Here is a 24,364-nt window from a genome sequence, read left to right on the forward strand (position 1 = left end):
GGCTCTGGACGCGCAGGCTCAGCAGCCATGGCTCACGGGCCCAGCCGCTCGGCGGCAGGTGGGATCTTCCCGGACCGGGGCACGAACCCGTGTCCGCTGCATCGGCAGGCGGACTCTCAACCACTGCACCACCAGGGAAGCCCTGAAAGGTACCATTTTAACCATTTGCAGGTGTGCAGTTCAGTGGCATAAAGTACATTCACATTGTGCAACTATCACTACCATCCATCACCAGAACTTTTCTAATTTTCCCAAACAGAAACTCTGTATTCATTAAACACTAACTCCCTATTCCCCTTCTTCCCAGCCCCTGGCAACCATCATTCCACCTTCTGTCTCTGAATTTCACTATTCTAGGTACCTCATATAAGTGCAATCATACAGGGCTTGCTTTTTTTGTGTCTGGATCATTTCATGTCTTGTTAATTTCTGCTGTACAGCAAAGTGATTCAGTTATACATATATACATACATATATATGTGTGTGTATATATATATATATATATATATACACATACATATATACACATTCTTTTTTATATTCTTTTCCATTATGGTTTATCTCAGGATATTGAATATAGTTCCCTGTGCTATATAGTCTCTTAAATGTGTTTTTAACCTGTTGGACAACTCTGCTTGTATTGAAGCTATTTCAACAATAGGATGGTTGGTAAAAGGGCAAGTCTTGCCAGCTTTCTGTATTTACTCATCTGTAAAATTGTTCTGAGTTCTATTCTGTCATTTAAACATATCGAAGCGGAACTGCCTCTTATAAAGGTGGCCACTGCTACTCATTTCCTATTGATATTCCCAATATGTAATGTAGGCCCAGCATTGCATGTAAAAATCTCCCAGTTTTCATGCATTGGCCAATAACGTTGGGCCAAATAGAACATGTTTGCAGGTCAGATCTTGCCCACAGGCCACCAGTTAGCATTTCTGCTAGGGCTTAACAAAAAGCACATTTTAGTGTGGCTTCACTGAGTCATTGATTCATTCACGCAATAAATGTTTACTGGGTCTCTACTACAGGCAAGGCTACACATGTAAGATATGGTTTTAAAAATACAAAATACAGGCTTCCCTGGTGGCGCAGTGATTGAGAGTCCGCCTGCCGATGCAGGGGACACGGGTTCGTGCCCCGGTCCGGGAAGATCCCACATGCCGCGGAGGGGCTGGGCCCGTGAGCCATGGCCGCTGAGCCTGCGCATCCCGAGCCTGTGCTCCGCAATGGAAGAGGGCACAACACTGAGAGGCCCGCGTACCGCAAAAAAAAAAAAACAAAAAAAAAAAACAAAAAAAACAAAATAGGAGAGACATAAATAGTTGCAGCATAAATGCTATAACAGATCAAAAATAATGACTTTTATTGCGCACTTTTGTGCCTGGGAGTTTTAAGAGGTTTACCTACATTAACTCACTAAACCTCACAACAATCCCATAAAGTAGGTATTTCATTTACATATGAAAAGACAAGCATACAGTGGTCAAATCACTTGCCTTGATCACACAGCTGGAAAGTGCTAAGAGCGCGTTTGAACCCAGATTGATGCCAGAGCCCAAGGTCTTGACTGGAAGGGGGGCAGGGGGTGGGTTGGTATAGGGTAACCTGTGGATTTATGAAGACCTCCAGAAGTGACTTTTGACTTGTCTTGAAGGCTGATTTCAGCAAACACGGCCGGGAGGGCAATCCAGGCAGAGGAAATAATTTGAGCCAGGGATAAAACACTAAGATTGGCAGGAAATGAGTCTGAGAGAGGTCGCAAGGTCTCCAGTGCCATCTATTCAACTGTTTGTTTTCAGGTGAGATATCAGCTCATCCACAGCTTACGTCTCAGTACTAACTGTAAGGGTAAGTAAGAATTGTGTAGAAACAGAGGGGTATTTACAAGCTCCAGAGAGGGAAGCGCACCGGACCTATGCAGCTCTGCCCCCGACCACCTATAGGGACTACAAGTCCCGTCATGCAGCGGGGGCGCCGCCGGGAGCCCCGAGTCGGCCCCGCCCCTCCGCAGGCCCCGCCCCGGCCCCGCCCCTCTCGCCCGTAGCCCCCTCCCGCCCGGTCAGCCCCGAAGAGTTGCCCGGTGGCCGCGGCAGACGGAAGCCGAGCGAGAGCCTCGGCGGCGGCAGGATGGGGGACTCCAAAGTGAAAGTGGCCGTCCGGATCCGACCCATGAACCGAAGAGGTGAGAGCCGAGCGCGCCTGGGGCCGCCGCGGCGGAGGCGGCAGGTGCCTGGCGCGCCCTTCCCTTGGCCGCGGCCGCCGTGTGGGGTCCGGCCGGTCCCGCCCCTGGAGTCCGTGTCTGGGCGGGGTGGGGGGGCGGCCCGCGCACCCCGAAACCTCGTCGCCCGTGCCCGCCCCGCCTGCTCGGGACGCCCCTCCCCTGGCCCGCACCGCGTCCCGGGGCGCCGCGGGCCCCATGTCCCGGCCCGCTGCCCCTTCCGCCGGCGCGCCCGCCCCGCCGCCCTTTTGCCCTCCTGTCTCCCTGCCCTTCTAGGAGGGCGCCCGCGCCCCTGGCTCGCTTCCTCCTTCCCCACCCGGCCCCTGGTCCCGCGCCTCGCCGCGCCCCCGCTCTCGGCCCGCCAGCTGTCAGCGCGGCCCCCGGCCTGGCCCGGGACAGCCGGGGACCCCCAGGCCCCACGTCGGTGGCCCAGGCGCCCCGACCCCGCACTCCTGTGGCCCGGGGCAGGAAGAAGGGCAGGGAGTTGGGGTTACTTCTGAGAAAGCAGTCTAGTGCAAAAGTCCTTCCTCTTGGCTTTTCACTTTATATTCCTTTAACCTGGATTGTCATGAAGACTTGTAAATCCTTTGATTGAACTTGGGTAGAGGAGTTGCCCTCCCCCGACCCCCCGCTTTTTCTTGACTGTTAAGAAAGTTTTGTTTTTGCTTGAAGTCATCTTTGTCATCTCTCAACAATAAATAGATTAGGTGCCAAGATTCTTGTGAAATTGTATCTTTCAGACATTCTCTCAATTCTGCAGGGAGGGTAGAGAAAGCAGATAAACAGTATATTTTAAATCCTCTTTAGACAGTCAAATGTAATGAAGAAAACCTGACTCAAGTCAGAGGAGGTGGGCCGGGCCTTGGCTTTAATGCTTAACTAGCAGCGTGACAGGGCAAGTTACTTTAAGTGAGATATATTGGAAACACCTCCTATATATACCAGGTGATACTAGTGGGATCATTATAGTCCCAGGAAATGACTTTTCAGCTGAGAAGGCTCTTAACTAATGCGAATCATTCGTGTAAGTACCAGAATCATTTTCTCAGTCATTTTCGCAACTTCTTTGTTTGTAGTTGTTGTTTATTTATTTATTTTATTATATTTATTTTTGGCTGCGTTGGGTCTTCGTTGCCGCGAGCGGGCTTTCTTTAGTTGCGGCGAGCAGGGACTACTCTTCGTTGCCTTGCGCGGGCTTCTCATTGCGATGGCTTCTCTTGTTGTGGAGCACAGGCTCTAGGCACGTGGGCTTCCATAGTTGTAGCTCGCGGGCTCTAGAGCGCAGGCGTTCGAACCCGTGTCCCCTGCATTGACAGGCGGATTCTTAACCACTGCGGCACCAGGGAAACCCTGTAGTTGTGTTGTTTAAGTCTGTGTAGAAATGGAGTTTCTTTCTAGCTGTCTTTGCTGTCTTTGGTATATATTGAGGTACACAGTTCAACAGGATAACATGCTTTCTAGGTTTGTCCTCTTGGAAGTTTTTTTTTTTTTTTTGGAGTTGGTGATTCCTCCTGTCCCTGCTTGGCTTAAGGCTGTCAAGATGACACAAGAATTTTCCCTAAGAACTTAATTACTTTAAGTTCTCAACGAGTTCACGTTTTGGGTCTTCAACCTTTGCCTCATTAAATCCATGCTCTGACAAAATGAAAGAACTTAGATGAACTCTGACAGTTTCCAAAAGCTTCTAGTCCTCGAGTGTTCAGGCAGCTTTATTTCAATTCACTTCAAGTTTATTACCATCACAGTGATTAAAAAAAAACAAAACAAAACGCCAAGCCGCAGAAAACACAACTTAGCTGGGATTTGATTCTGAAAGGATGATTTCGGCACATTCAAAAAATTTCCTATTCACGAAAAACTTGGGAAATGCCAGTGCTAAAAAGAGGCAGCTAACTCACCACCACCAAAGACCTATCTTGGATAATTAAAATTCTTTCCTCTTTCCCCTCCCCCGACCTTGAGTTTCAGTTTTCCAGGGGAAGCACTATCCTTTTTACTTATAAATTGACATTGATTAGATTGTAATAATTGTCAGTATCAGAGGTTCAAGGGATACTTAGAATAATACTTTTAGCTTTGGAAAAGATGTTAGTTGTCCCTTTGGCTGAACTCATTTTAAAATTAAGGTTTATGCATAGATCCATTACCCTATAAGTAGAAGCGCGTTGTTTGTGGTATACTGCCTTCTGATTCATTTAGTGCTGTCTCTTACCTAGCCTCACATTTCCTGAATGCACATGGACTTTTTTTTTTAGTGATTACTACAGATAATTAAAAGTGGTTCTATTTCTATGTTGTCATAAAGTAGGCATTTACATAAATCTAGAGGTTCTTGTGGAATACAATGGAGTGGAATTCTAAAGCCAGTGATTTTTATACTGCTGTGTAGAGTTTGCTTAAAAAGCCTAAAACAAAGTCATATCCCTTTCCGGTAATTTTGAAAAAAATTATTACTGTGACCAATTATTACTTCCGGGAAAATTAATGGATTAAGTAATAGTATACAATTCTGATGAATAGTGAACTTTTAGTCATAATTGTTTCTCCCTTAGCAGGTTAGTGCAGGAAGCAACCTCAGAAATCACTCTTCACAAATGAGAATGAGATGAGAATGGGTTCCTGGGATAATGTAGTTTTACTCTAAAGACTGATAGTTGGAATCACGTTAGCTACTCGTTGAGGAAAATCTGAAATTTGCAAGAAGCTTCTAGTGTACCATTAAGTCCTTCATGTGATTCAGTATCTGTCTGTGCTTAGGTGTTAAGGTAGATAATTGGTTTATTATTTAACATTTATCATGGAATTAAGAGTGTTTCAGTCTTTTTTGCTAAATTACATGTGGGCTTGGGAAACTTAGTTATTTGAACATTCAGCATTAGGCCCTACTTCAATAATAGCAAGAATTGTAATGACTAATGAATATGCTTTTGTCGGGAATGTTTTTCTTGTTATACATTTTAACATTATACTAAGAAAACAAAAAATAAAAAGGAAAATGTCTCTGACATTCTTTCACCTTAACAATTCACACTCATTTTCTTATTTTCATTCCAGGTCGTACTTACATGCATATGTAATTTTACGTAGTTTTAATACTACAACTTTTGTTTTTGCTTTTCTTCATTTGAAGTATGAACTTAAACAGCTAAAGTAAAAGAGGTTAAGCTTGTTTTGTCATGAGATCTGGGAGTTCTATTTGCAGTTCTGTTTGTCATCTCTCAGACCTGTACAGCTCACCAGGTAACCTCTTTGTGTTCTGTAAACTGTAAGGAACACCCATTCATACATTATTAACCAGTGAAATTATTAAGTGAGCCGAAAGTTTTACAAGCATAATTGATGGCACTAGTTAGATCAGCGACACTCTCCTGTTCAGGACTTTGATGTTTTATAACTTTAGATGGCTTAAAAAATATTTAATATTTATTGAACGCCTGCCAGGTGTCTACCTTATCTTAGTATGGGATCTTATTGCCTTCCCTCAAGGGGCTTCCAGTGTTTAAATATGTATGAGATTAACTATCAAAATAAATAAATCTATATAAAAAGTGTTTGGGAAATATCTTTGCTGTCTACCTAGCCTAAGGTGATGAAACCGGAAATTACATTAGAAATTTAGCTAGAGAGAAAAAACAGTGAAATGGATTATTTCAGGTGTTAGGAAGCATGGACAATAAATTTATTTTAACAGGTATTTCTCAACGGTTTGCTTTGAATTTTTCAGTACTTGATGCAGTGAAAATCACGGAGAAGAATCAACACAGTGAAAGACACAAAGAATAATGTAATGTCTAACTAGGAAAATAAGTCAGTGCTTAAGTGAATCACAGTCTAGTTTCTCAGTGGATAAGATATAGACGTTAAAAATGAAAATCAAAACCATTTAACAAGGAAGACTTTTTTATGTTAGAAAAAGCAGAATGTAAAACAGTATGTGTAACTGTATGGTTGAATCTACTATTATGATTATTACTATGTTAAAAATGTAAACAGGAATGGGCAAGGGCTAGAAAGAAACATGAAAAAATGAGACTGATCTTGTTGGGGGAATTTTATTTCCTAAAAACTTTCTCTTAGTGTTGTCTAGTATTATAGTATTCAGTTTTTAAAAGTGCACTTTATGGTTTATGCTCATAAGGAAATGACCGTCACATGAAAAGATAAGATTAAAAGGTAAACACCTTCAGCAGATTGCTAGTTATTAAAAGTACCAGGTGAGTGATAGGGAGATGTAGGAATTTAGAGTGAAGGATCCCTGGAAACCTGGTGATTAGGGGAGGCTTCTTTCTCTGTGGAGGGAGGAAGCTTATGGTGCCTGGTGGGAGGGGTGGGGAGTTGGTTCTCTGAGAAGGAAGTATGGCCTGAGAGCAAAGGCAAGGGGACAGGAATGAGCCAGGCAAGTTTAGGCACAGAGATGAGATTAGCGTGTGCTAACACAGGGAGGAGTGCTCCGTGAGGTTAACTGGAGAAGGCTGAGATTAGGAAGGTCAGGCGGAGTTGCAGGGGGCCCAGAAATCTGGCTTCAGGGTGGCTGGTCCATGTGCTCTGTTTAGCTTTTGAGAACTTCGTGTGGGTCTTGGACATAAGCATGACGGAGAAAGATCGCCAGATCTCAGGGCAAGATTGAAAGCCTGGGTAGGTAACTGATTCAGGGTATAGCTAGAAAACATTTACAAGCTTGTGGTGGAAATGAAGCCATGTGAATAGGAAGATTAAGGAGACCAGTCAAAACCAAGTGAGCAGTCGTGAATCAAAAGACAGGTGAAACTGAGGAAGTAGGAGGAAGCTTGGAAGACCCTGGCCCGTCAGTGAGGAAAACAGGTGATCCTTGGGAATCAAGGTGCAGGGTTGGGTGGGAGCATCTGTTTGAAACAGGAAGGAGACTTTGACCCTGAGCCCACTGGTGGTTCTTAAGCCTTCTCAGATAACTGGTGTTGGAATTAGGGATGACTGTGGATGGAAATTTCTGACATATTTTCTGAAACAGAAGATGCTTGTTTTATTAGCATCTGCTTGAGATGCTAATGGAGGATGAGACACACATCTATCACAACATTCTTTTGTTTCTGCTGTCAACTCCGTGACTGAAAAATGGGATTTATACATATAGGGCCAGAGGCTTTTGGAGAAGAAAGTACAAGTTTATCAAATCAGATCAAAACTTGTTTGAATTGGCATTACTTTAACCCTCCACCCCCCCATAAAACAATGACTAACGTCAACTTTTCCATTTCTTAAGTTCTGAAGATGGAAGAAACCACTGGCAAAAATATTGGTTAAGCAGATGGATTGAGCTGTTTAGTGAGGGAAATGGGTTCGTTATTGATCTCTATGCTTGCCGATCAGCTTCGCCTTGTGTTCAACAAAGCATATTCTTAAAAAAGCTTGGCTGAGAGAAGCAGTGTAGTCATTAGGGAAGTGTGTGAAACTAACTGGTGTATGGGACACGAAATCCATGACTTAATTGGTCCTGGGCTTTAGCTCTCAGAAGCTGTAGGTATCTTTAAAAGCTGGTAGTAATGAATTCGCCTATTCAGTTTAACATGTGTTGATTGAGGAAAAAAATAATAGCTACTTTTTGAGAGCTTTCTGTTTGTGAGCTACACAGTTCATTCCTTTTTATACATTATTCTTCAAACAAAACTTTGAAAGGTAGTTATAGAATTTCTTTTTAACAGAATCTCAGGGAGGTTAAGTAACTTTCCCAGAATTACAAAACCAGTATTTTGGAGCCCGAATTTCACCTATTTTGCCATTAAAACCTGTGCTTTTACTACTCTATCAGACATGATGATCTTTAGAGGGGCGTTACATTCCTGAGCTTGCGTAATTTTCAAAGATGTGCAGGATATATGAGAAGCATAAGTCATGATCTTTGACAACAAGAGCTCACTGTCTTGTTGGTAGTAAGATACACAGGTGAATCAGTTATTAGTACACAAAGCAATGATGGCAGTGCCTTATGAATTAAAGAAATGGGGGTGGGGCTTGAGAATGATGAGGCATGGGTTGAAGGCAATTGACAGGAAGGCATGGCAGGTGGGGTGCACAAGATGAGTTGTTGGACTTAGCAAAACATGGATGTAGGAATTAAGCAAGAACAGTGAGGAAGTTAGCTGTAAAAATTCAGACAGCAGGAAGGAGACAGTATCTGTATAATTAACAGTTAAAGAGAGGTTGCTGTGCATCGACGTGGTCCCAAGCACTGAACTAGATTATTTTAGGTTAATCCTCACAAAAATGCTAGGAAGAATTTATAACTCATTTTACAGATGAGAAAATGGGAACTTGAACAAGCTTAGCCACTTGCCCCAAATCACAGAACTATCAAGTGGAGAAACTGGGGATTGGAACCTGGGCAGTTCAGCTCCAGAGCCCCAGCCCTGAAATTCTGTTCTTTCTTGGAAAAGCTGGAAGAATATAGGGAGTGGGGCATGAGAAGAGTGATGGAAGGTGGCCTCACTGAAGTCACGAGGTTTGTGGGCAGCAGAGGGGTATGAAGAGGGGTGAGGTACAGGCAGGTTCAGAAGGGTCTTGGGCAGGGTTGGAGGAGTGCAGTCACTGTAGGTTTTTTTTTTTTAAGGTAAAATTGGTATGTAACAGTATATTAGTTTCAGGTGTACAAGGTAACTCTAAAAAGTGATCACCAGTTACCAAACAATTAACCCCCTTCACCCATTTGCCACCCCTAACCCCCTCTGCTCTGTAACTACCAGTCTGTCCTCTGTGTCTGTAAGTTTTGTTTTGTTTGTTCTTTTTTTTTATATTCCACATATAAGTGAAATCATACGGTGGTGTTTGTCTGATTTACTTCGCCTAGCACAATACCCTCAAGGTCCATGCGTGTTGTCGCAAACGTATAGGTTTTTGAATAGAGCAGTGGCACTGTTAAAGTGATGCTTTAGGAAGGTAAATTAAGCTGTGTCTCTATCTTGCTTACAAGCTAATACATTAGCTTGTTTCTGTTTCATGAATGCTGGAGGAAGACACAGGACTTTTGGGTCAGAGGATTTACGGCGCAGCAGGTGGCAGGAGCGGTTCCCTTTGCCTGCAAATCCCACAGGGGTGACATGGAGGGGTCCAGATGGATGCTGTGCAGGCAGTGGGTTGGGTTGCATCTGAGGAGCATTGAGCTGGGGGACTCGATTGCTTTTACGTGGTAAGCAAGCCTGCTCTTTGTCCTGAGGGTTGCTGGCTGCAAACACATTCCTGAGAGGTGGGTGGGGTAAAGAGCATTTCTGGCCTTGCAGTCTAGACACACCCAGCAAGAACTTGTCAAGGTGGTATGAAAGCAACTGAGATTTGGGAAATATAGGAAGACTGCAAAGCTTCTGGTTTAGATAACTGAGTGAATGAGTGCTGGTGTCATTAACTGGGATCAGAAACGTGGGAGAAGCAGGTTTTAGGGTGGAGGTGTGGGAAATTATGAGCTCCATTCTTGGACATTCAACAATATTTAGTCAGTGCTTATCACGTGCCATGCACTGCACCTACAACTAAGATGTAGTACGTGCCTGGAAGAAACGCAAGAGACTGGTTGAGTTTTAGGTTCTGAAGTGCAGCCAAGCGGATGGATGCAGAAAGCTGTTGTACAGGAGTCTGAAACTAAGGGACTGGAGATACGTGTAGATTTGGGAGTCGTTACTATATTTAGAAGATAGGACATCAAATTAAGGCATGCGTGAAGGACGAGGTCACAGAGGCCAAGAAGAGAGGCATAAGGAAAAGCAGGTGAAAGTAATGTGGAGGGCCAGGGCAAAAAATGGCAGAAGAATAATTTTTACTGAATGAATGAATTGGTGTTGGCATGTTGGGAGTGGGCTGAGAAATCAGTGGGTGTTTCCATGTGGAAGCAGTGTGTATACGTGAGCATTCTTCTAAGAAGCTCCGTATAGAAATACTATTCAGTCATAAAAAGAATGAAATAATGCCACTTGCAACAACATGGATGGAGCTAGAGATTATCATACTAAGTGAAGTAAGCCAGACAGGGAAAGACAACTATCATATGATATTGCTTATATGCGGAATCTAAAAAAAAGATGCAAATGAACTTATTTACAAAACAGAAATAAACCCACAGACATAGAAAACAAGCATATGGTTACCAAAGGGGAAGGAGGGAGGGATAAATTAGGAGTTTGGGATTAACATACACACACTACTATAAATAAAATGGATAACTAACAAGGACCTACTGTATAGCACAGGGAACGATACTCAATATTTTGTAATAACCTATAAGGGAAAAGAATCTGAAAAAGAATATATATGTGTGTGTGTGTATATATATATAGCTGAATCACTGTGCTGTACACCTGAAACTAACACAGCATTGTAAATTAACTATACTTCAATTAAAACAAAAAAGCTGGGCTTCCCTGGTGGCGCAGTGGTTGAGAATCCGCCTGCGGATGCAGGGGACGTGGGTTCGTGCGCCGGTCCGGGAAGATCCCACATGCCGTGGAGCGGCTGGGCCTGTGAGCCATGGGCGCTGAGCCTGTGCGTCCGGAGCCTGTAAAAAAATAGAAATAGCCAATAGAGAGGGAAAATTTTTTTAAATTAATTAATTAATTTTTGGCTGCACTGGGTCTTTGTTGCTGCACGTGGGCTTTCTCTAGTTGCGGGAGCGGGGGTTACTCTTCGTTGCGGTGCACAGGCTTCTCATTACGGTGGCTTCTCTTGTTGTGGAGCATGGGCTCTAGGCGCGTAGGCTTCAGTAGTTGTGGCTCGCGGGCTCTAGAGCGCAGGCTCAGTAGCTGTGGCGCACGGGCTTAGTTGCTCCACTGCATGTAGGATCTTCCCGGACCAGGGATCGAACCCGTGTCTCCTGCATTGGCAGGCGGATTCTTAAACACTGTGCCACCAGGGAAGTCCCTAGAGACGGAAATTTTTGAAGTATAGGGGGAAGAGGATAATTATATAATGGGAAAGCCCTGGAGTGCTTAATTTTCTAGATGAGGTAGAATGTGAGGTTATTAATTGAGAGTAAGAAGAATTGGGTTGGCTGGGATCTTCAAAGTAGTGAGTGTCTAGAAGTGTGGTTGAAGGACTTGAACCATAATTTATATACATTGAGGGCAGTGGGACCATTCCTTCTCAGCTGTTTTTGAGATGTAGGTCATGTATCAAAAGTGTATAGTTCAGTGGCTTTTAGTGTGTTTGCAGAGCTGTGCAACCATCAGCACTGTCCGACTCCAGAACATTTTCATCATCCCAAAGAGAGACTCTCTCGTTAGCAGTCGCTCTCCATCCATACCCACACCCTCCCCTTTCCCCACAGCCCCTGGCAGCCACTAATCTACTTCTTGTCCCTGTGGATTTGCCTTTTCTGGACATTTACTATAAATGGGATCATACAGTATATGGACTTTTGTATCTGCTTTCCCTTGGCATAGTGTGTTCAGGATTTATCCATGTTGTAGCATGAATCAATACTTCATTCCTTTTTAAAGCTGAATAATATTCTGTGAAATGGATATGCTGCATTTTGATGCCCATTCATCAGTTGATGGGCATTTGGCTTGTTTCCGTTTTTTAGCTATTAATGAATAATGAACATTTATATATAAGTTATTGTGTATTTTCATTTCTCTTGAGTATGTGTATACATGGAAGTGGAATCGCTGGGTCATATAGTAACTCTAACTTTTGAGAAACCGCTAAATTGTTTTCCAAAGTTATTGCACCATTTTACATTTCCACCAGCAATGTATGAAGTTTCCAGATTACTGCCATCCTAGTGGGTGTGAAGTGGTATCTCATTACGATTTTTGATTTGCTTGTCCCCAATGTCTAGTGATGTTAATTAAGCATCTTTTCATGTAATTAAGCCATTTGTATATCTTTTCGGAGATCCCTATTCAAACCCTATTCTTATTTTTAAAATTGAGTTGTCTTTTTATTATTGAGATCTAAGAGTTCTTTCTATATTCTGAGTACCAGTCCCTTAACAGATACATGATTTGCAGATACTGTCTTGAATTTGTGGGTTTCCTTTTCATTCTTAAAGTGGAGTCCTTTGAAGCACAAAAGTTTTTCATTTTGATGTGGTCCAATTTATCTGTTTTTTTCTTTTGTTGCTTGTGCTTTTGATTTGATATCTAAGAAACCATTGCCTAACCCAAGGTCATGTGGATTTAATGCCTATGTTTTCTTCTAAGAGTTTTATAGTTTTAGCTCTTATACTTATTTAGGACTTTGACCTGTTTGGCGTTAATTTTTGAATGTGGTGTGAGGTAGAGGTCCAATTTTGTCTTTTTGCATGTGAATACCCAGTTGTCCCATCACCATTTGTTGAAATGACTATACTTTCCCCATTGGATTGTCTTGGCACCCTTGTTGAAAATTAGTTGACCATAAATGTGACAGCATACATCTGGATTCTCAAGTCTATTCCAATGATTTATACGTCTGTCCTTAGGTTAGTATCACACTGTCTTGATTACTGTAGCTTTGTAGTAAGTTTGAAATTGGTGAGTGTAGTCCTTCTACTTTGTTCTTCTTTTTCAAGATTGGTCTGGCTATTCTGGTTTTGCCTTATAAGTTTTTAAATACCTGCTTTCTAACCCTCTGAAGTTGATTGGTTTCTTGAAAATACACATTTTATGTTTTGGGCCACATAAGATTATTTCAATTATTTTGATATTACCCCATCAGGCATCGTGTCTTGGATCTTCCTTCATTCCTCAGTTTTTTCTTTAGCTGTATTAGAACTCGGTTATATTTTATCTTTTGTTTATTGAATAGATTCTCATGTTCACTGGTAAAAACATAAAAGTAGGTGATTAGGATATTTTATATATCTCTTACTAGAAAGCAAACTACCAATTGGTTTTTTACTTCTGTGGCATCACCTAATTTTCTTTTTCCTTGGGTCAGTGGGTCCCAAGCAACTTGTAAGTGTAGTAAAGAACTATAAGTCTTATTCCCTATTCTGCAAGTAAGAATACTACATTCCAGTTGGGAAAACAAGTGCTTCATACATGAAATATGAGTTATGAATATCATCAGCATGCATAGACATGTAAAAATATTAGGCACATGACACAATTTAGTTGAAAATAGAACCATATATAGCATGCAAAATTTTCAATTTAATTAAAATGTGACTCTTACAAATAATTTACTATCTTCCTTTTAAAAATGGACCCTAGTGAATTTAACAGTAAGTTATAGCTTTTTAGGAATGTGACATAGGTAAAGGGAGGTTCATTTATATTTCTGAGTAGTAGATTTTGTTTGAAAATTACTATTAATTTTCTGGAGAATTAGAAAAGCAGGTTACTGAATGGGCAACTCAGAATTATTTTGTCCACACTGAGAATGATGCATTTCCCCAGATGGAATATGAGTTATATAAAGGGAGTCTCCCACGCCCCACCTATCTTTGACTATGATGTCATTGAAGAAAGAGCCATAGCTGATTTATGCATTGAAGAAAGACTTGTTTCAAATTATCGTTCACTTTTACAAGGTGACTAATTTGCTGGCTGAGTAAGCTGAATTATCAGCTGTTGATATTTTATTCACCTTGAGGAACTTGACCTAGAAAAAGATCCTGTTTGGGAAATAATATGGGATCTTTAATGTTAGTGGACTAAATTAACTTTCTTTCCTTCCTCCTTTCTTTCTTTCTTCCTCTCTTTCTCTCTTTCTATTTTTTTTAAAAAAATATTTATTTTTGGCTGCATTGGGTCTTTGTTGGGTCTTCGTTGCTGTGCACGGGCTTTCTCTAGTTGGCGGCGAGCGGGAGCTACTCTTCGTTTTGGTGCGCAGGCTTCTCATTGTGGTGGCTTCTCTTGTGAAGCATGGGCTCTAGGCGCATGGGCTTCAGTAGTTGTGGCTCGCAGGCCCCAGAGTGCAGGCTCAGTAGTTGTGGTGCACGGGCTTAGTTGCTCTGCGACATGTGGGATCTTCCTGGACTAGGGATAGAACCTGTGTCCCCTGCATTGGCAGGCGGATTCCCAACCACTGCACCACCAGGGAAGTCCCTCTCTTTGTTTTTTAAAGGACTCGTGAATACATCAAAGAATTCATGGTTCTGAGTACTATAAAGCTTGATTGGTCATGACCTAAACTTATAGCACTACTTAACTCGAAGATCACTCTGGTTTTTTATTGGTTTTCAGACATAGTACTAATTAAATCCCAATCTCATAATTTTAGGCTTCACTGAGAACAAACTGTTGTCCATATGTTACTTATTATAATAATGAGTATTTAGTGCTATTTTTTATTGTGGTAAGATAGATATAACATAAAATTTACCATCTTAAACCATTTTTAAGGGTACAGCTCAGTGGCATTAGGTACGTTCTCATTGTTGTACAACCGTCACCACCATCCATCTCTAGAACTTTTTTATATTGCAGAACTGAAACTCCATGCCCATGAGGTACTAACTCCTTTAGCCCAGCCCCTGGCAACTACCATTATACTTTTTATCTCTATGAGTTTGACTACACTAGGTGTCTCATATAAGTGGAATCCTACAAAACTTATCCTTTGGGACTGGTTCATTTTACTTAGCATAATGTCTTCAAGGTTCATCCATGTTTCAGCAGAATTTCATTCTTTTTTTAAGGTTGAATAATCTTCCATTGAATATATATACCACATTCTGTTTATCCGTTCATCCATTGATGGAAAGTTGGGTTGCTTCCACCTTTTAGCTATTGTGAATACTGCTGTGAACATGGGTGTACTTTAATGCTGTTTTTGCAAAGGTAGTGCATAGCAGCTGGGTATTAATCTTTTTAATCTAAGTATTGTTCCAAACTAAGAGGAAGATGTTTATGTTTTGGATTTTTGGTAGGTGTTGGTGTTAAAAAATTTTTTTTTCTTTTTTAAATTCACCTTAAATTTAAGGCCTAAATTTGGTATTACTATTTAGTCAATTAATATTTAATCACAACTTTGCTTTCTAAGCAGTATAGAGCAAGAAGTTTTCCATGGAGAAAGTGTCATATTTAGAGTTTTGTAGCAGTATAGTTTCATTCAAACATTGGTGGCATTTGGTGATAAAATGCTTTTCATATATCTGACCCTTAAACTCTCCTCAAATCTCACTGCTCTTATTTGCTTGAGTGTGTGTCCTAGATGTTCCACCCATATTCTAAACAGTCTTGTGAAAAGCCTTCTTTTAACAGCGTTGGGGTGGGAATTTTGTTTGGTAATAAAAACTGAGCTAATAAAGAAGTGAAGATAGTTGTTTATATTTTGAAGGCCACCTCCACTGGGTGTTAAATGTAGGGACATTTGTAAGTGTTGTACTCTTTAGGACAAAATGAGTTTAGGTTGGATATATTAGTTATTAGGTGCTTCTTTGAATTATATAGGATTTTCCAGGGATTGGTTCCTGAATCATGCCATTTAATGCTTTCAAACTATTAGTGTGTCTGATGAAGTCATGAGGGGCAGGATGGAGGAGCTGTGAAGAGTATAGGGAAAAAGCCTACAAATATTGAAAGAAAACGTTTGAATCCTTTTTCAATTCCAGATCATCTGAACTGAAGGCAAAACTCTAGTGGGGGCGGGGGAGATATTTGATTTACGGCTTTGCAGGCATGCATTCTAGATGAGTGCTTTTGCGTGCAGAACTATACATGCAGCTCCTTTGCTCAGACCTAAGGTTCTTGCAAGAAACTAATATCTAACTTTGTGGTGGGTGGTGAGATGGAGATTCTGAGTCAGTACAATTTCTGGAGCCTTGATAAAGCATTTGTGTATAATATAGATTTGACTGCACAGGGTCAGCCAATACAATATGGTCAGAGGTCATTAAGGGGTAGTATCAACAAAGTACGATGATTGCAAACCTTTTTTTTTTAGGGTGTGAAGTGTTTTTATTTTTTAATTTTTTTAACATCTTTATTGGAGTATAATTGCTTTACAATGGTGTGTTAGTTTCTGCTTTATAACAAAGTGAATCAGTTATACATATACATATGTTCCCATATCTCTTTGCAAACTTTCTTGAGCTCTGGGCCTAAGGAAAGAAAGAAGTAAAAATGCATGTTTGAAAAGTTTTTGCATTGTGGCTGAGGCTTTCCTGCAGCATTTCTGTGGTAGTATAGAGTGGATTTAAACACAAAGTATTAGAAATAGGCTTTCCTACTAGTTGACCACAGTGAGACATCTGCCTTTCCAGGTTAGCCTTCCACACCTGGGTAAAACATATGTCTGATATTTTCAGTTTCTCTTTGCCTGAAAAATGTATTGGCTAAAAGAAAGACCACTAAATTTTTGGTACTTCTAGATTATATCTTTGAGAACAAATGTAGAATAACTGATGTGAGAAAGGTTGAATGGTAGGCACCGGGAGGGAAATTTTTGTTTTTGTTTGCATTTGTCTCAATTATATAAGTTAAAGGAAACAAAAAAGAAATCATCTTTCCTGGCAGTGCAGATACTCTAAAGTTATAATGAGTTTGACATTGACATTTGGCCAAGGTTCTTAGGGAAATACAAAATGACTCCAGTGTAGTACAGTTTCTTTCCTTAGAGCATATCTTTGGGTAATAGAGATAAGGCAAACAGAAACAGTTTCATACTTTGGGTCAGAAATTTTGAAGAATATAAGAACATAAACATGATGTGGCCATGTTTCTCTTTATTGAGATATAGTTCACGTATGACATAATTCAACCAATTCAGTGTTTGTTTATTTTTTAAACTTAAAAAAAATTATTTATTTATTTATTGGCTGTGTTGGGTCTTCGTTGCTGCATGTGGGCTTTCTCTAGTTGCGGGAGCGGGGGCTACTCTTTGTTGCGGTGCGCGGGCTTCTCATTGCGGTGGCTTCTCTTTGTTGCAGAGCACAGGCTCTAGGCGCATGGGCTTCAGTAGTTGTGGCACGTGGGCTTCAATAATTGTGGCTCGTGGGCTCTAGAGCGCAGGCTCAGTAGTTGTGGCGCACGGGCTTAGTTGCTCTGCAGCATGTGGGATCTTCCCGGACCTGGGCTTGAACCCGTGTCTCCTGCATTGACAGGCAGATTCTTAACCACTGCGCCACCAGGGAAGTCCCCAATTCAGTTGTTTTATTGTGCTCATGCAGTTGTGAAAACAATCAGCACAATTTTAGTGCATCTTCATCATCCCCAGTAGAAACCTGTACCCACTAGCAGTCACTTCTCAGCTCTGGGCAATAACTAGTCTATTTTCTGTCTCTGTTTGCCTGTTCAGAACATTAGAAATAAGTAAAGTCATACAATATGTGGTCCTTTGTACTGCCTTCTTTTACTTAGCACAAGCTTCATCTATGTTGTAGTATGTGTCAGTACCTTATTCCTTTTAATAGCCAAATAGTGTTCCATTTTATGGATATACCACATTTATCCATTCATTAGTTGATGGACATTTGGGTTGTTTCCACTTTTTAGCTGTTATGAGTAGCCAAATAATACTGCTATGAACATTCATGTACAAACTTTTGTATGGACATAGGTTTCTCTTGGGTATATGCCTAGGAGTGGGAATTTCTGGGTCATATACTAATTCTGTGTTTAATCATTGAAGAACTGCCAGACTATTTTCCAAAGTGACTGCATCATTTTACTTTCCCACCAGTAATGTATGAAGGTTCCAATTTTTCCATGTCCTCACCTATACTTACCTGTCTCTTTTTTGACATCCAATTTACACTTTATTATTTTTTCTTTTTTAATTGAAATATAATTGACTTACAATATTATATTAGTTTAAGTTGTTATCTTTTTGGTTAGAGTTATGCTAGTGGGTGTGAAGTGGTATCTCATTGTGGTTTTGATTTGCATTTCCCCATTGTCTAATGATGTTGAGCATCTTTTCTTGTGCTCATTAGCCATTTCTGTATCTTTTTTGGAGAGATGTCTGTTCAAGTTCTTTGCCCATTTTAAAATTGAATTTTTAAAAATTCATTTAAAATTTTTTAAATTGAGTTGTATGAGTTCTTTATATTTTCTGATGCAAGTTCCTTATTTGATATATGATTCACAAATATTTTGTTAATTTTGTGGATTGTTTTTTCCCCAAGAATTCTTTTTTTTCTCTTTTTTAAAAAATTATGTGTTTTTTTTACAGTAGGTCCTTATTGGTTATTTGATTTAAATATAACAGTTTGTACTTGTCAATCCCAAACTCCTAACCTATCCCTCCCCCCCGCACCCTTCCCCCTGGTAACCATAAATTCATTCTCTAAGTCTGTGAGTCTGTTTCTGTTTCGTAGATAAGTTCATTTGTATCATTTTTTTTAGATTCTGCATATCAGAGATATCATATGCTATTTGTCTTTTTCTGTCTGACTTCACTTAGTATGATAATCTCCAACTCCATCCATGTTTCTGCAAATGGCATTATTTCATTCTTTTTAATGGCTGAGTAATATTCCATTGTATGTATATACCACATCTTCTTTATGCATTCATCTGTTGATGGACATTTAGGTTGCTCCCATGTCTTGGCTGTTGTAAACAGTGCTGCAGTGAACATTGGGGTGCATGTATCCTTTCGAACCACGTTTTTCTCCAGATATATGCCCAGGAGTGGGATTGCTGGATCGTATGGTAGCTCTATTTTTAGTTTTTTCTTTTTTTTTTCTTTTTTTGATTGCATGGCATGTGGGATCTTAGTTCCCTGACCAGGGATCAAACCCGTGCCGCCTGCAGTGGAAGCATGGAGTCTTAACCACTGGACGGTCGGGAAGTCTCCTATTTTTAGTTGTTTTAAGGAACCTCCATACTGCTGTCCATAGTGGCTGTATCAATTTACATTCCCACCAACAGTGTAAGAGGGTTCTCTCTTCTCCACACCCTCTCCAGCATGTTTGTAGATTTTCTGATGATGGCCGTTTTGACTGGTATGAGGTAATATCTCATTGTAGTTTTGATTTGCATTCCTCTAATAATTAGCAATGTTGAGCATCTTTTCATTTGCCTCTTGGCCATCTGTATGTCTTCTTTGGAGAAATGTGTATTTAGGTCTTCTGCCCATTTTTTGATTGGGTTGTTTGTTTTTTGGTGTGGATTGTGTTTTTACTCTCTTGATGGTGTCCTTTGAAGAACAAAATTTTTCATTTTGATGAGGTTGTCCCAGCACTGTTTGTTGAAAAGGCTATACTTTCTCCATTGAATTTCTTGGCACTGTCATCAAAATCATTTGGCCATAAATATGAGAGTATAATTCTGTACTCTCTGTCCCATTGATCTATATGTCTATCCTTCTATCCTTATATTAGTACCACAATTACTGTAGTTGTTTAGTAAGTTTGAAATTGTTGCGTTGTCGTCTTTGTATTTTGTTCTTCAAGATTTTTTGGCTGTTCTAGGTCTTGTGTATTTCCATATAGATTTTAGGATCAGCTTGTTAACTTTTGAAAAAAGTTAACTTGGATTTTAATAGGGATTGCCTTGAATTTTTATAGACCAATTGGGGGAGTATTGCTATCCTAATGGAATAAAGTCTTTCAATTCATGAACATAAGTTGTTTTTCTATTTGTTTAAATGTTTAATTTCTTTCAACAATGTCTTGGAATTTTCAGTGTATATATTTTGTACTTCTTTTAAATTTATACCTAAGTATTTGAATCTTTTTGATGTTATTATAAATGAAATTGTTTTATTAACTTCATTTCTGGATTTTTTATTGCTGGTGTATAGAAACACAGCTGATTTTTGTATATTAATCTTGTATCCTACAACTTTGCAGAAGTTGTTTATTCTAGTAGTTTTTAGTGGATTCTTTAAGATTTTCTATATGTAAGATCATATAGTGTGCAAATAAAGGTAGTTTTATTTTTTCTTTCCAATCTGGATGCCTTTTATTAGTTTTTCTTGCCTAACTGCCCTGACCAGAAATTCTAGTCCAGTTTTGAACGGAAGTTGCAGTAGTAGACATCCTTGTCTTATTTCTGATGCCAGAGGGTAAGCCGTTCAGTCTTTTACTGTTAAGTGTGATGTTAGCCGCAGGTATTTTAGATGCCCTTTATCAGGTTGAGGAAGTTCCCTTCTGTTTCTAGTTTGTTGAGTTTTTATCATGGAGGAGTGTTGGATTTTTTGTCAAAAGCTTTTTTCTGACATAAATTACTTCAAAATGACTAATTTTTTTTCTTTTTTTTAATCTGCAGAAATTGACTTGCATACCAAATGTGTGGTGGATGTAGATGCAAACAAGGTTATTCTCAATCCTGTAAATACCAATCTTTCCAAAGGAGATGCCCGGTAAGTTAAACAGTGTTACGATCAACGGATTTTTAAATGGCGGAAAGCAACGATGGCTGCTGAACTGAGTTCAGTTGAACAAATATTGAATGCTTCCTATGTGGAGACATATTGCTGCCAGATAGACGAGGCCTGTAATACGGAATGACTGAGTGCCAGAATGCGTGTTGTAGGCGGTAATGGTATTGGAAGGTCCGAGAAGAGAGTGTCGGTTAGATTGTGAAGTAACTGAGGAAGGCTTCTTGAGGAGGTGGTACTGGCTGGAGGCTTAGGTAAGATGTGAACGGGAAGAAGTCGGGTAAAAGGGAAGGCTTTTAGGTTGTTCCTCAGTGTGTGTTGTTTTTACTTCTGCCAATTCTCATCCTGTCTGTCACTTAGAGCCCATTTCAAGTGCTATTTTCTTCCTGAAGACATTCTTGCAGCCCTTAGTGATTCCTCTCTTTTAAGGCCTCATGAACTCTAATCTGTACTACCTAATTTAATTATTATATATTGTTTTGAATTATTAATTGTAGCTTAACAGTAGATTTTAAGGTCTTGGAGGGAAGAGACTCTCTGTCAGGGGTTGGGGATGAATACTTGAGCATCAGTTCTGGATTTGGGTGATAGTATGAAGAAAAGAGAGGGCAAGAAGTTGTAAAGAAATTGAATGTGGGGAGGAAGGAAGAGATTAATTTGGTTTTTCTCAGCAAGTGCGGGAAAATTAATTTAATCACGTAAGTTGGAGTCAGTTTACAGAAGACCTTGAAAGCAGATGAGATTTGGCCTGTATTTTTATGGGTAGGATGTCATCTTTGACAGTTTTTTAATTATTGTGATTAAGGAGGTGGATTCGGAAGAGCTGTTGGATGGCAATGCAGAGAATAGGTTAGTGGGGAAAAGACTGGCTGTTTGCAGAGATCAGCTCTATCAGAGATGTTTTTGTGCCGATCCTGGAAGTGGAGAACACATGGTGCCCGCCACGATGCCTTGCACAAAGTAGGTGCTTCAGAGTACTTGTAGAGCAGTGCTGTATATGGAAACATACCCGGAAGGTACTCCATAAAGGTTCTTTCAAGTTGAATTGCATTGAAAAGAGCACTGGCCTTGGAGTCAGAAAATCGGAAATAGAATCCCTACTTATGTTATTGTAGTTAGTTTTTTTTTTTTTTTTGGTGGTACGCGGGCCCCTCACTGTTGTGACCTCTCCCGTTGCGGAGCACAGGCTCCAGACGCGCAGGCTCAGCAGCCACGGCTCACGGGCCTAGCCACTTCGCGGCATGTGGGATCTCCCCGGACCGGGACACGAACCCATGTCCCCTGCATTGGCAGGCAAACTCTCAACCACTGTGCCACCAGGGAAGCCCTAAAAATTATTTTTTATTGGAGTATATATTTTTAACTTTTTTGAGCCTTATCTGTAAGATACGTGCCTTACCTGTCTCACACCTCTATGAGATCAAATTAGTGATTGTTAAAGTGCTTTGTAAAGTGTTCTGTAAATGTTCAGGTTTATTGTTATTGATGTAGAGATACTTCTTAAGCATCTCTGGGATATGCCATTATTAGGGTGGGAAGGGTATAGATGTGTCAAGAAAGGTGCTGGGATTTTGAGCCTACTAACTGAATGACCTGTTGTCCTGAGTGTTAATTGAAAACATTAATTTGGGGGCTGTTTATTGCTCTTAGAGCTTCCAATCTGAAGACTATGGCTTTCTTTGGCAATGTGGGCGACTCTGAACAAACTTGGAGGCAATACCCTCTGGTAGAAAGAATATGGGCTTTTTATACAGGCTGATGGATTCAAATTCTGGCTCTGCCACTCGCTGGCATGGTTATCTACCTGTGTTTTTTATTTGTAAAGTGTTTTCATTTTCTGTTGCTGTGTAACAAATTACCTCAAAAGCTTAGTGGTTTAAAACGACAATAACCATGCATTATTTCCTGTTTTTTGTGGGTCAGGAATTGAGACAGGGTGCAGCGGGCACGGCTTGCTCTGCTCCATGCTGTCTGGGGCCTACTGGGAAGACTTGAAGGCTCACCTGGGTCTGGCAGTTGGTGCCGTCTGTTGGCTGGAGAGGTCTCTGGGGCTGTGGGCAGAACGCCTGCTCACAGTCTGGTGGCAGGTTCCAAAGGCAAGCATCCTGAGAGCACAAGAAAGCCAGGTAGAAGAAGTATCGCCTTTGATATTCTAACCTTGGAAGTCACACAGTGTCATTTTTGTCACATTTTCTTGCTCAAGTCTGGTATAAAGCTCTACACAGTTTCAAGAAGAGGAAACATAGACTCATCTGTCTTAGGGTGGAGGAAAGTTAGTGTCAAATCAGGAAAGCATTTGGGGTGGGAGATGTATCGTTGTGGCTCCATCCACAAGTGTGTACCTGATGAGGTAATTGTGAGAATAAAATGAGCACATAGAAGCTTTTTTAAAAAATGTTTTCTTTCCTTTAGAGACCTTTAAATCTTAGGGATTTGTGAAAGAATTAACTAGCACTTTTTGGTTCCATAGAGTATCTTGGATGACTCTTTTTTTACATGTGCTGAAAACAGGTTGAATATTAACTCAGTGCTGTAGAGTACTGTCTGATAAAAAAAAACTTTTAGAAATGACAACTGTCAATAAGGTTGGTATGTAATGGCTTTTGGTGAAGTAAAGTTAGGAAGCACAGCTGCTTAAAAAACAACTCTTTATTGAAGTACATACTATACACACAGAAAAGTATATATAGCTTGATGAATTTTCATAAGTTGAACAGTCCTATAACTGGCGCCCAGATTAAAAACAAGAACATTACTAGTGCGACGAAAGACCATCTCATGAGAAGCACTTTTTGTTTTAATGTAATATCAAGGTGAAAAGGGAAAACAGAAGTTTTGGGATGTGGCAGTTCAGTGGTATATGTTGAGGCCATTAAAGGAAAAAAATAGGAGGAAAGCACAAATTACAAAGTTAAGGTTAATTACCGTCTAGTTTGTAGAATGACTAATCCATACAACAAGTTATGGTTTTATAGGAGGTATACTTGTATTGGGTTGGCCAAAAAGTGCCTTCAGTTTTTAAGTAAAAGTAAAAGACATATTTTTCATTTTCACCAAGAACCTTATTGAACAACATAGTCACCCTTTTGTTCCACTACCTTCTGCCATTTTTCAGGCAACTTCATATTTCCATCTTCTCAAAACCTTTTATCTTTTTGAGCAAAGAACTGTTCAAGGTGCCTTTTACAGTCCTCCAGGGAATTGACATTTTTTCCATTAAGAGAATTTTGTGAAGACCGAAATGAATGGAAATCCGAAGATGCAATGTCTGGTGAATACGGCAGATGAATCAGAACTTCCCAGCCAAGTTGTAACAGTTTTTGCCTGGTCATCAAGGAAACGTGCAGTCTTGAGTTATCCTGATGGAGGATTACGTGTTTTCTGTTGACTAATTCCGGACGCTTTTCATTGAGTGCTGCTTTCAGTTGGTCTAGTTGGGAGCAGTACTTGTTGGAATTAATCGTTTGGTTTTCCAGAAGGAACTCGTAATAGAGGACTCCCTTCCAGTCCCACCATATACACAACATCACCTTCTTTGGATGAAGACCGGCCTTTGATGTGGTTGGTGGTGGTTCATTTCACTTGCCCCACAGTCTCTTCCATTCCCCATTCTTGTACAGTATCCACTTTCATCGCCCGTCACAATTTGTTTTAAAAACGGAACATTTTCAGTACGTTTAAGTAGAGAATCGCAGGTGGAAATACGGTCAAGAAGGTTTTTCTTGCTTAACTTATGTGGAACCCAAACATCAAAGCAATTAACATAACCAATATGGTGTGAATGATTTTCAACGCTTGATTTGGATATTTTGAGTATGTCGGCTATCTCCCGCGTGGTATAACGCTGACTGTTCTCAATTAATGTCTCAATTTGATTGCTGTCAACTTCACCTGGTCTACCCAACCACAGAGCATCGTCCAGCGAGG

General features: G+C 40.4%; 1 protein-coding gene across 6 annotated transcripts in view; it reads left to right on the top strand.

Annotated features, from left to right (window-relative positions):
- The first annotated feature begins 2,040 nt into the window (after nt 1–2,040).
- KIF13B (kinesin family member 13B) overlaps nt 2,041–24,364 on the top strand; it is a 187,153-nt gene continuing 164,829 nt past the window's right edge. For 4 of the 6 annotated variants that reach the window (XM_019941373.3, XM_073805779.1, XM_019941375.3 and 1 more), the window contains exons 1-2: nt 2,041–2,185; nt 20,326–20,419. In XM_019941373.3, coding sequence (XP_019796932.2) covers nt 2,131–2,185; nt 20,326–20,419 — 149 coding nt within the window. In that variant the 5' untranslated portion in view covers nt 2,041–2,130. Of the gene's footprint in view, nt 2,186–3,222; nt 3,246–20,325; nt 20,420–24,364 lie in introns of those variants that run through there. The other 2 variants (XM_019941376.3, XM_019941377.3) reach the window with 2 other exon arrangements.

The sequence above is a fragment of the Tursiops truncatus genome, chromosome 6, assembly GCF_011762595.2.
Source record: "Tursiops truncatus isolate mTurTru1 chromosome 6, mTurTru1.mat.Y, whole genome shotgun sequence".
Classification (NCBI taxonomy): Eukaryota; Metazoa; Chordata; class Mammalia; order Artiodactyla; family Delphinidae; genus Tursiops; species Tursiops truncatus.